Here is a 12,229-nt window from a genome sequence, read left to right on the forward strand (position 1 = left end):
GAAGGCAAAAAAAAAGCTGATTGCAATTCATTTGTGTGGTGTAACATGGGTATAAACCCATTGTCTTGGATAATGATTTATGGCACTGCACTTTAGAAGAGAGCCACAAAGCTTACAGTCTGTTCAGAAACTCAAGGATGGAATTTGTCCTGACCCAGGCATGATGTCATATTCAACAGACTTCAAAAAAGAGCATTCATCCAGGTTTTCAGTAATGACCTTTTTGACATTTTCTTGTTAGCTTTCATTGCTACAATGACAACATTGCTGTGATTTGACCTCCTTCTGGTCCACTACATTTTCTGTATCAGTCAGGGTCTTCCATGATGCTCACACAAACACACCACACACACACATGGAGTGCTAAAAATTATTCCCTACCATGTTACTCTGTTCCCCACCATGTTGTTCTATTCCCCTGTCACCCTGTTGTTCCAGTGGAGCTAAACTGTCACAAAACTTGAGCAATGCTGTAACAAATCAAACAAGTTTGCGCCACCCACACACAAAGTCTTTGCCCCAGAGAGTTGTGAGACTGTGTTTCTCGCTTTACAATTATGAGAACCATAACCCTTAGAGTTTTTAAGAAAAAAGAGTACACAGGAAAAAAACCCAAAACATATCCTAAACAAAATATCCTTAAGAAATAACACAGCAGAACAAGAGGAAACAGCAAGAAAGGAAATATTAGAGGTCAGATTTTGCACTGGTGTTGCTGGAGCAGCTCTGTTGCCTCCAGGGGAGCTGTGCCAGCTTATCCAATACATATGCTCTGGCCCAGCATGATCTTCTAGTCAAATCACTGAACTGGTACCTTCAAAGCTTTCCCTATGATGCTGTTAAATTTGTATTGCTACCAGCAAAAATTTCTTAAAAAAAAAATTTTGCATACGCAAATTATTCACATTGCTTTATTTTTTCTTTGTCAGTTCACAAAAAATGGATTTCAAGTTGTCATAACCTTGCATTTAGTCAGTGAAAGAGTAATCTTGAAAGGAGAACATTGTTTTACAAATTGGACACATACCCTGTTTACTCTCCTCTAAAATTTGCACACTATAAAGCAAGTGTTTTTTTTTGTTTTGTCTTAAAACCTTCTTCGTATATTATAATACAAAAATATTCATATGCAAGTAATAAAGATTTTTTTTTTAAACATCCAACTTTTTTAAACCTAAGTCAAAGTCACACCAAAAGGTTTTTTTTTGTTTGGTTTTGTGTTGTTTTGTTGGTTTTTTTTCATCTAGACAAAGTACACCTTGTGCTTTAACAAACTTATGGCATCATGTGCTCTTTACAAGGATTCTATTGAAAAAGCTCATGTGTTGTTATTCATTAAATAATGTAAAACTTGCCTACTTTTGTGGGTTTTATTTCTCTTAATCCTCTTTTTCCCCCCTCTATGTGTTATTTGTGTTTGTATATATGTGTGGAAAAGTTAAGGCAAGTGCAATCAAAGTTACAAAAATCAATGTTTCTATTGCTAACATGTGCAGCATTCATATTTAGTGAGTGATGTCTTTTCTCCTGTAAGAATAAAATTGATGAAAATACAAAATGTTTAATATGTTACAGCTATTACAATAAGGTCTTCATTTATTTTATACCAGGCTCAGTGAATTTCCAAGAGCAAAAGTTAGGATAACATAAACCATGTTCTTTTTAAAGTAACATACACTGAAACCAGGTAAGATTTTGATCATGACTCTCTTGCTTCTCAGCCATAAGTATAGTATTACTACAAAAATGCAGTTCCTTTTAGCTATGACCCATCTAATTTTTTTTAAAAAATAAATATAAGTAAATCTCTTTAGGTAAAATCTTTAATATACAGTAGGCATAAATATAGGTTGACCTATTTCTACTTAACTTTAGTGCTTATATTTTAACATTAATGATTTTGAACAAAGTGTATAAAGGAAGAGACATATTTTCCAATTTATAGTCATACCTGTAGCCTTAAAGAAAACCTTGAAAATAATGCATACATTAATTTATGTTTTGTATGGCAGTAGTTATGGACATTTAGAAAAGGCAATGATGCTAAAACTTCAATTAAATTGTAAAATAGACAGAAATTCATGTTCACAAATACTGGGCCTGATTCTGCTCTTTATTTTTGCACCATTTATACAGACCTACAGTTAATTCTGCTGACTCCAGTAGAAGTATTTTTTTTTTACTTTAATCAACTAGAAAGAGAATTAAGATAAAAGGTGCCAAAGCCTAGCATGGCACTTCCTTGCTCCGTTCCATCAATGCAAAATTAAAGATGGTAAGTAGACATTTATCTCTTCAACGTATGTGCATATATTCAACAGGAGCTACAAAGCAATTCCACTCTGCTCGTTTCTCAGATTATGGAAGTCCAGCTGAGAGCTTTATTAACAAAGTGCTTTATCAAGATGCTTATCCAGGTGATAATTTGAACAGTGGGCTCTGAAGAAGGGAATATCATTTCTTGAGTTGTGTTGTGCATTCTGCTTGTGGACAGTCAGCTCCTTCTGAGATGAGTAAAGGAACTAAATAAAATTAAAGAAACTAAATCCCCTAGACAAATTGCTTCATTTATATTACTTTTGCAGCTTTTTTTATGAAAGAGTAGGTGATGAAATATTTCTTCTAGTATTTGAAATAGACATATGTTCTTTCTGTTAAAGATCTTTTTGGTAATTTTGTTTACTTGTCATCTGAAGAAGGTGCAGAACACACAATATGCCAATAAAAAGATTTACTTATGAAATGCTGCATATGCTTAATTTTATATATTATCAAAGGTTTCATGGCACTAGTAACTGCACAGAATTTAATAATGTCCTTTTCTTGTAAAATTCAGAGGTGGCTCAAAACTTCCATGAGTGACAGCAGGGGATATTTAGATGCGTTGTTGGGAGATAATCCCTTTTACTCTAAAAGCTAAGATTAGTATTCTGTCTTTTAGCATACTCCACTCACTACTTGTTGCTGCTTCACCACTGCCCAGCACTGGGCAGCTGCTTTCTTTAACTTTATTAGCATGCTGAACAAGTATTAACAAATCTTCAAACCTTTATAATGAAGCTGTCACAAATTATTTATGAGTTTTCTGAATAATATAAAAATATCTTAAGTCATATTTTTACAGGACATGTAAAATAAATTATAGCAAATTACCTAGAGCAGAAGAACCATAAGAGTTACAGGAAGAAGGGGCAGATAGCTGTGTTCTAGTAAAGTATTTGAAATAACCAATGATAATTTTGTAAGTTCTTATAGATTCACCTTGACTTTGAAATATTTTATTTTATTTTTTTTTCAAGACTTTGGAGAGCCTTAGAAAGCCAACAGGTAGCAATCAGAAGGCTGGAAAAACCTCAGCTTTTCAAAGGAAGCTCATTTCTCAGTGAGCAGAGGGAATCAGACTCACTGTGCCTGAGACTCCAGGTATAACAGCACCTGAAAGTACAATTTTCCCTTAAAATACCTATTTTTTGGATTGGCTATGAAGTGGAGAACTGACTGAAGTGGGAGCTAAGGAAATCCAGCAGCTTTTTGAACAGTTGCCATGTGCACATTTGTGCTGAAAGTCTCCTGACTTTCAGGCTTGTTTATGACTGTTTTACTCCAGTTCTCTGGACTTCCACTCCATTCTTTCTAATAAACTCACGTAGTGCAATGGTATCTCAGTCCTGATGTCTCCTTATGAAAACAAATCCGAACAAAGCAAAGCAAGTCCAAGCAAACAAAAACACAATTCAAGGAGCTACAAGGAATGAGAACATTCTTGCAAATTATATGCATGTGCATCTCAGTCTCTGTCCAACTTCTTGTGCTCCAGATTGCTGTCTGAGGGGATCTTAAAAGTTGTATATCTGGTAAGGTGTCCAGGATGACTAAAAGGGAATTTTTCTTCAACATTCCCTAAAGAACATCTTGGCAAGTGTCATTTCAAGCAGATAGCATCTTTGCTGCTGCTTCTCACTCTTCAAACAACTAAAAACCTTTTTAAAAATGTAGGAATAGTATTTGCTATGTGGTACTGACAGTTATTCACAAGCTCTTTTGTTTAGAAGAGTGAAGAGGTAATCGGAGAAAATAAGAGATGAACTGTACTGACAGCATTATTTACAATAGGAAATTTGGCAGATATTCAGGTAGGTTCTACTAACTAGGAAAAAAAAATCCTACATCTAACAAGGTTATATAAATGGCTTCAGATAGCAAACAGTTGGTGAAGGAAGTATCCTCTAACTTTGGGTTTCCAGGCAAGAGATATCTGTAATTTCCTGTGGCAGCAGGACTAGATGAATGCTAGTTATGTTAACCTACCTGGTCATGACATGACCAATAAAAATCTTCCCTGTACCTCTCCCACCCCATGTCACCCCAGCAATGTATCTGTGTCACAGTATCCCTAGCAATGCCTTGGTTACAAGTTTGTCATCTCCTTGCACCACATGGGAAATGCCTTCCTATGAAAAAAACAGATTTTTGGGACTTCCTTGCCTTTTTTTGAATGCTACTTATTTTATTTCATTGTACAGTTCTATGATTAAATGGTTACAATACCTATGTACAGGAATAAAATTGCATAAAGTGCTTTCTGTGATGTACGTAAGATTTGAGAGTGATTATTGCAACAATTTTGTCCCAGATATCTGCACAGTTTGCAGATTCATGTGTTTTGCTGAGGTAGGCATAGGTTAGTGGTGTCAGAGAAGGAGCCTGGTGTCACTGAACTATTTTGCTAAGACAGATGGAGAGACAGTTGTGTCACTGTTCTCCTCACTGCTTTGTATTTACATAATTGTTCCATATGAAGTTGCCTGGGTGTTAGGATGACAAATGTACAGCGTTCTAATGTGATGCTGAAGGTAAACATATAATAGTAATTGTTTAAGTTTTCTGCTGAAACATTCCGAAGAACTCAATTAGGGCTGCAGTGAGCTGTTCACCACCTCTTGTATGTCTGTAAATTCATTGCCACTTGTGTTTTAAATTTACAATGAATACTGGGATTTCCTAAACAAATCTCTCTATGATTTACCTGTCATGCAAAGAATGGAGAGAAAATTTGGAAAAGACTATTACTTAACTTCCTACAAAACATCAGGAGAAAACCTTCTCTTGAAAAAGAGTCCTATAAACCCAGGTTAAAAAAAGATTAAGTAATTGCATTGCTAATTTGCTTTTCTTTCTTTATGTTTGTTTTTCAAGTGTGTGTGTGCAAACTGCAGCTTAATGGAATATCTTGAGCCCATAACTGACATTTTGAAGATTTTTTAACTCAGAGAAGATCAGAATAGTATCAGGATGTTGCTTCACATGAGCTTTCTATGTGGATGTGAAAAATGGTATACTGAGAACAAAAAATACAGCCTTTTTTCAGCTCAAAGTTTTACTCCTGTAAGTCTCAGGAAAGAAGACATCTACTCACCCTAAACACCTCTGCAAAGAGTTTTTGTGTGGACCCCAACCTGAGGCCTTTCAGCAAGCTTTGAGTGCTTGCACTTCAGTCTGCAAGGTAAACAGATATGAGAAGAGGGGATGGGACAGGATAGGATGGGAGGGATAGGATGGGGTGGAAATTCCTGCAAGGATGCTCAGGTGTGGTGTTACCTGACTGAGATGGCAATTTCCTGTAGCTGCCATTTAGTGCATTGCACACTAACCAAGCAAGCTGACCTCTTCCTATGCTCGGTGCTGGTGTTTACTTCAAACATGGAGCAAATGGGAAATATTGCCAGCTGTTCCTGCTCTTCCAGCTGCTTTGCCCCAGGGTATCTGTCCCTCAACATCTGATAGTTCTCATGTTTATTTTCACTAACATCAGTAGCAACTTGCTGCCCACATTCCCTGTGTGTTGCCTACAGCAGATAGGACAGTGGTGATACCTTGAGGTTCCTTCTGCACCCACCTGACACAGGAGCAGCTAAACATGAGGCCAGAGGGGCCTGTGCTCTCCTCCTCCATGCACAGGAACACACTTTCCCCTCTGTGCTGCTTCTCAGTTGTAGTTATGTGCTGCAGCTGCCTGCTCTGGCTTGCACTTTATCTGTCACAAAATGAGTTTGAGAGTATGGGCTCAGTAGGTATTAATTGATCCTGGATGACTTTCTATTTTTGAGGAGGGCAGAGGGAGAGCTAGTATTTGATTAACAGAGAAAGAGAAGGTTAAAAACTAGATCTATTTTATTTTTTCATAATTTGTCTCTTCCTTTTGACATGTTCTGATGGTTAAGAGAAGTCTTTATAAAAGATATCAATAACTCCCTCAAATTCTTAGCTCTCACATTTTGCTTCAAATAATTTTCCTTATACTAGTGATCAAGAAAAATGTTTGTATTCTGTATAACCTCAATACTAGATAAACTATTTTATTTAACATTTAGATCCTAGAGAATCATGAAACTCTTAGTCCCCCCAAATAACAATATTTGAATTGACTATTGAATGTTTCTGAAATTATGTTTTTTAAGGTATTAGCTATTTAATGTTAAGAATGCTGATAAGCTTTTGGGATGAGTCTGGTTGTAATTACAGGTTGAATATGTCCCTTTAAAAAGCCTCAATAAAAATATACTCAGTTTTCAGTAAGCTGAACAGTTTGAGAATTGACATGTTTTCCACATAAGGTATCAGACCTGCCTTTGTAATTTCTTCTCTAACTACTTCATGACCCTATGGATTCTAAACATACACCAGAGCTTATTAGTCCAGAGCAAAAGTCAAACTTTGTTATAATCAGAATTTTAAAAAAACCATAGAAAAGCTCTTAATAGCTGAAACATTTTTATAATTTTCACTCCCCAGGGCAACAACTCTAAATTTTGGAACATCAAGTCAAGGCTCTTTGGTGAAGTGTGATGCTGCCAATGTCTTCTTGGAGGATAGGGACAGAGTCAATGGAAAATGGCCCTGCAGAATTACATCACAAACAACAGCTCAGTATCCATGCTAAATTCAGTGAATCTGAAATTAAAGACACAATGGTGTTCTTCAACCTCCACTCAGTGGGCTATTTAGGAGGTGAAGAGATGTGCTTATGCAAAAGAAAAAAAAGGCAAGGGAGCTTGCAACCCTCATAATACAACGAAACATTCTTATGAGGTTGCTTACATTTTTTCTGTTGCCAGCCACTTTAACACGTTTCTCGACTGGGTTAGAAAATGTGTCCTAATAACAGCAAACCAGATAGGGGGTGGGAGTGAAGGAATATAGTTATTCTAGTTAATAAACTAAGTCTGTTACAGAGATTTTTTTTTTAGTGCTGACAGATTTTTGCCTTCTTCTTTATAACAACAATATAAGACAAAAAAATCTCTCTGTGCTGGACTATCAACAAGTACAAAATCATTCGGAAGTGTATTAGACATACAGGGACATATTTGTGTTGCTGATCTGTCTGGATGGCCTCCAAAAAAGCCAGTTGCTTGATGTAGGTCAGCCAGAGTACAGAGCTTTGCATGACAAAAGAAACCACAACACAGTCAAAAAGCAAGTGGATATGTTGCCCTTTATTCTCCATTGACCATAGTTCTATTTTTGAGCTTACTTTACTACTGTGGTTTTTCCTCCTTCTTTGGATTTTAATTAAATTCTCCTTAGGCTTACTGGCTTGACATTTTCTTCCTTTTTTTTTCTTTTTTTTTTTTTTGTGTAAAAATTAAGGAATCCTTTTTACTAGGCCACTTTTCCCAAATCTCACTGCTCTATCTATAATTTAAATGAGTCATTAATGCACAATATCCAAATAAAACTTTGTGAATTTGGATTAGGTGGGTATAACAAGCTTTCTGACTATTATGGAACTGATTATCACCCATTATGTAAAATACACATGGTTTTCACAGCTGTGCAGAAATAGAAAAATCTTAGTTTGCGTCTAAGCCTAACAGTATTGAACTCTGAAACAGATCATATTGAAAGTGTTTGATGTTGGCTGCCAGGTGAGAACTGGGTCCTCACTAAAATCCAGAAGGTATTTTGCTGATCCTTTCCTTGCAGCCAAGATTTCAGCTTGTCACAGACTGCAAATATGAATTCCTTTTCTCTTCTTTGTTTTTCCAATTTTCTTCTCCCACACAAATCAATCCTGCACTCATTCAGTTTTATTAGATTTACTCTCAAATCATAATGCTGTAACTGAGAACAGAATCAGACCCAGCAATGCATTTTGCCTTCAAAATAATTAGCTGCATTCTATACAGTCTCCTATTTCTTTCCAGCTATATATGCTCTCTGGAGACCCCATGTACTGAATTTACACAAGCTGTATAACAAGAGTCCTTTTATAACATGGACTACCATGATTGGAGAGAGCCTCATAAAGACAGAGCACCACACTTGGATAATTCACGTGCATAGAATCCACACACAGACCCAAAGTTATTGACCAGGCAGAGTAAGTTTTTCTGATCATCACACTGTGCCTTTTTTAAAATAAAGTGCTATTTGCTTATGGCTAAACCTTATATGTGGCTATTGCATGCACATTTCAAGCTGCATTGTCAAAAACCAAAACACCTTCACCAAAAATGATGGAGCCTAAGCACTAGGGCAATGACAATTTTTGTTGGTTTTGGTTTGTTTGCTTGTTTGTTCGTTTCCATTTTATTTTGCATTCCAACAGAATTTTTGTCAAACATAGAGCATGTGAACACACAACACTTTCCTTCACTGTTCCCCACACAGAGCTGTTTACAGAAGAGGAATACTAAGGAGGGATGTTTCTAAAGCCACAGACAACTTCTCCACTTATTTCAGGTTTTGTGGTTTGTTTCTCTTTTTTTGTTTGTTTGTTTTTCTTATATTTAATATTATGACAAAACATTATAAGAAAATCTTCCTTTAAGTAGTGTGAATATCAAATAGTATTTGTCAATCCCTGAATCATGCTATTCAAAGTGCTTAAATCTACACTAAAAATAGAACAGAAAAGTACTTCCCATGTGGCTAAGGAAAGACCTACCCATTGTCAAATAATTACATCCTACATTTATTCCACATCCCAGTCTTTACACCAGGGCATGTAAAGGGGAAAAGAATAATGCATTGCTTTCAGAGGATCCCGGGGTATTTGGGACTGTTGTGATTTAAGTCCAGAAGGAAATTAAGCACCACACTGCCACTCACTCATCCCCTCCCCTTCTCCCCTCCTTAGCCCAGTGAAAACCAGGACAGGCATCCAAATGAATGAAGGAAAATGCCATCAGTGCCTGACAGGTGTCTGTAAGAGCAAATAAATAATAGCTTTCTTAAAGCAAACGTGCAAAGTCCTCTTAAAATTTTATGTGACCTGGCAGCCTAATTTCCATTTTGTGGATGTTTGGCACATGTCCAGAGACACTATAATAAAGAACGGGTTGTAGAAAAGGACTTGAGCTTAATCTCAGAGAAATAAACATTTTAAGCAAATAAAAGTGTACACCTCAAAGGTCTATTAGCTTATGCAGATACTGAGATTTTTTGACTTTCACAACAGAAGCACAGTCATTTCCTCCCACACTGTGAGTTCTGGATTGCTCCCACTAATATCCCCCAAACTACCCCTTCTCCACTCACTTCTCATTAAGACCAAAATATTATAAACTCTACTTTTCTTGTTGTGAAAATCATGATGAGCAAACCCCACAACATCCATTATATTGGCCGATATCATTCAGCTGCCATAAAAACACCTAAAGCTAATTCAGTACATAAATAGACTCTAAGGCCTGTTTGCCAGGACACCAGTTACACTTCTGCCAGGGTAAATCAAACCCATGGCTCTAGGACAGTGTGCTGCAACCAGTAACTCTACTCCAGCTCCTCTGCTGCTGCCAGCAGGGACTGGCAGAGAGCTTGGCCTGAATTTGATGCAGAGCTGCACCACTCCTCTCTCCTTCTAAAACCAGAAAGGACTTTCTGTTATTTAAAACATTAGTATGAGCAAGGTGCTTATTTAATTTGTCTCAAAGATGTCTGGATGTAAACACAGTGATGGGCTTTTATTCTTGCCTGTCAGTCATGGTACATGCATTATTTGCAACTCCTCAAAGATGGAATCATACATAAAAATAAAACTAATTTATTTATTCATTAAAGTGAATAAATTGTTTTTAATACTTCCAGGTCTGATTTAAATATTAATTTTGTATAAATAAAGTTTATTCTGAAAACAGTTATATTTCTGGTAATCACGTCATTTTTTTCTGCCTGAGTTCTTACTGAAATCATGTTGAAATTAATAAAGTTTTATTTATCGTTACAAGCTAAAACCAAATGAAAGAAGATTTCTTAATCTTGAATATATAATTTTAAAGCAAATACAATTTTTGGAACATTAAAATACAAGGGACTCTGAAATCCACAGGAAAATAATGTTTTGCTCTTACTTTTTTTTTGAAAATAACACTTTCTATAATACAAAGTGACAAACCATCTACAATACTGTCTTTTTTATTCCCCTTTGGTTTGGAAGTCATCACTGTACATATCAGCAGGACTCTGCACTTCAGTGTCTATTGCCTCACTTGTCTTACTTGCCTGACATTTGCAAATGTTATTTGCAAGATTTTGAAAGTTGAGAAAGGAAAAAAAATAAAAGAGTGCTTAAAAAATAAAATCCACAACCACATTAATACTTTTCCAGGACGTGTTAAAAATAGGGTTGCTTTTATATTTATAAAAGGGATACAACCAACTCATTCTTAAAATAAGAATTAAGAAAGAAACCAAACCCAAGAAAGCAAAAACCAAACCGGCTATAGTTTCTACACACTCTAGTGACTACTGTGAAGCAACCGATACAGATTGGGTATTTTCTCTTGTTTGACAGGTATCTACCAAGTTACATGTTAGATGGTCAGACTGTAGTGTTACCCCACATAGGGGTCTTTATAAGGGCAGGGAAGGAGCAGTGCACATTACGGGAGTAGAAATGAAACTGGAGCTCTCAGTGAGCATTGGGGTCCTTCTAAGAACAAAAACTCTCCAAAAGAGGTGAGCTGCAGCAGGCATGGCTAGGCAGGCCAACAAAATGGATGGTGCTTCTGATATCAACATAGCTTTGTCCAAGCATTCCCAAGAGAGGTTATAAACAAACAAACAAAAAGTCTAAAACTATACTAATGAAGCAAAAAAGTTTCCTATCTATACAGCAGTCTCTTCATTTAAAAAAAATGTAAATATACAAATTCCAATGACATATAAAACAAAGTCAAAAATGTGAATGGGAAGAGACATGGGTAAAACAGGAAGACTGATGCTACAAAGAAATTGCAAAAACATATGTACAAGACCCTGTTTTTCCTCGTTTGTTATCGATTGTAATGCATGTTTAACAGCAGCAGTCGAGGATGTAGTTCCAGGCACCAGACTGCAGACTCTGCTCCTACTCAAGGGGGTTGACAGCCCCTTGCATGTCGGTCACCAAATGACACTGGATATACTGGTCTCCCGTGGCAGGAGGGGCAGTATGGCACTGTTTGTGTGAGCCTCTTCGGGGTTCTGCTCCCTGTTAGTTTTTGTCTGCGGCCGCTGCCCGTTTATAAGTGTCATGGGGATGTTGCAGTAGGTGTGCTGGTTACCTATTGAGGTAAGAGGCAGGGTGCCAGCAGGAGGTACATCGTACTCATAGCTCCGGTAATAGTGTTTCTGGCGCATCTGTGAATGATATGTGTTATGAAAGGTGGAGCGCAGGTCTGGATGGGCAGTGGCAAGAGCAGTGGAGGTGGCAGCAGCCATGGAAATTGCGGAGACTGTCTGCAGTTCCCCAAAGGGCCCCTGCTCACTGACATCTAAAACCTGCTCGTTTGTCATGGGTTCAATCCTCTTAAAAGGCATTTCGTACTGTAAACGTTTCCAGAACTTGGAATTCAACTTGTTGCATTTTGGTCCGTGCCATTTAATGACAGTGAGGAGCTTGATGGTATGTTTTAGGGCCTCAACCTCCTGGTAGTTCATAACTCCTCGTAGTTCACTGCATTCAATCAGTATCACTTTGATTTCTCCCGTGACTAACATATTTCGAAGCCTTGTTTCCAGTTCAAAGATGCTCCAACCTCTTCTTACCACGTAACTTGGAGTCATGACGATGATCAGTCGCTTGCTTTGGTCTACACATCTTGCCACGTCTTCAATGTAGGCTACAAAACAAAACAATTGCTCAAAAAGCAATCTAACAAAACAGTCTGCTCTCATAAACTGGTGAGAAAGAACAGAGGCAAATCCCTGCTCCCTGAAGATCTCACTGAAATATGCAAAAAAA

The 12,229-nt window shown here is 37.1% G+C and overlaps 1 protein-coding gene across 1 annotated transcript in view; it reads right to left on the bottom strand.

Moving 5' to 3' along the window:
* Positions 1–11,382: 11,382 nt before the first annotated feature.
* The window catches only part of IL1RAPL1 (interleukin 1 receptor accessory protein like 1), a 683,803-nt gene continuing 682,956 nt past the window's right edge, over positions 11,383–12,229 (bottom strand). The window contains exon 11 of the mRNA XM_030954108.1: positions 11,383–12,107. Coding sequence (XP_030809968.1) covers positions 11,389–12,107 — 719 coding nt within the window. The 3' untranslated portion in view covers positions 11,383–11,388. The remainder of the gene's footprint in view (positions 12,108–12,229) is intronic.

Source organism: Camarhynchus parvulus, chromosome 1 (genome assembly GCF_901933205.1).
Source record: "Camarhynchus parvulus chromosome 1, STF_HiC, whole genome shotgun sequence".
NCBI lineage: Eukaryota > Metazoa > Chordata > Aves > Passeriformes > Thraupidae > Camarhynchus > Camarhynchus parvulus.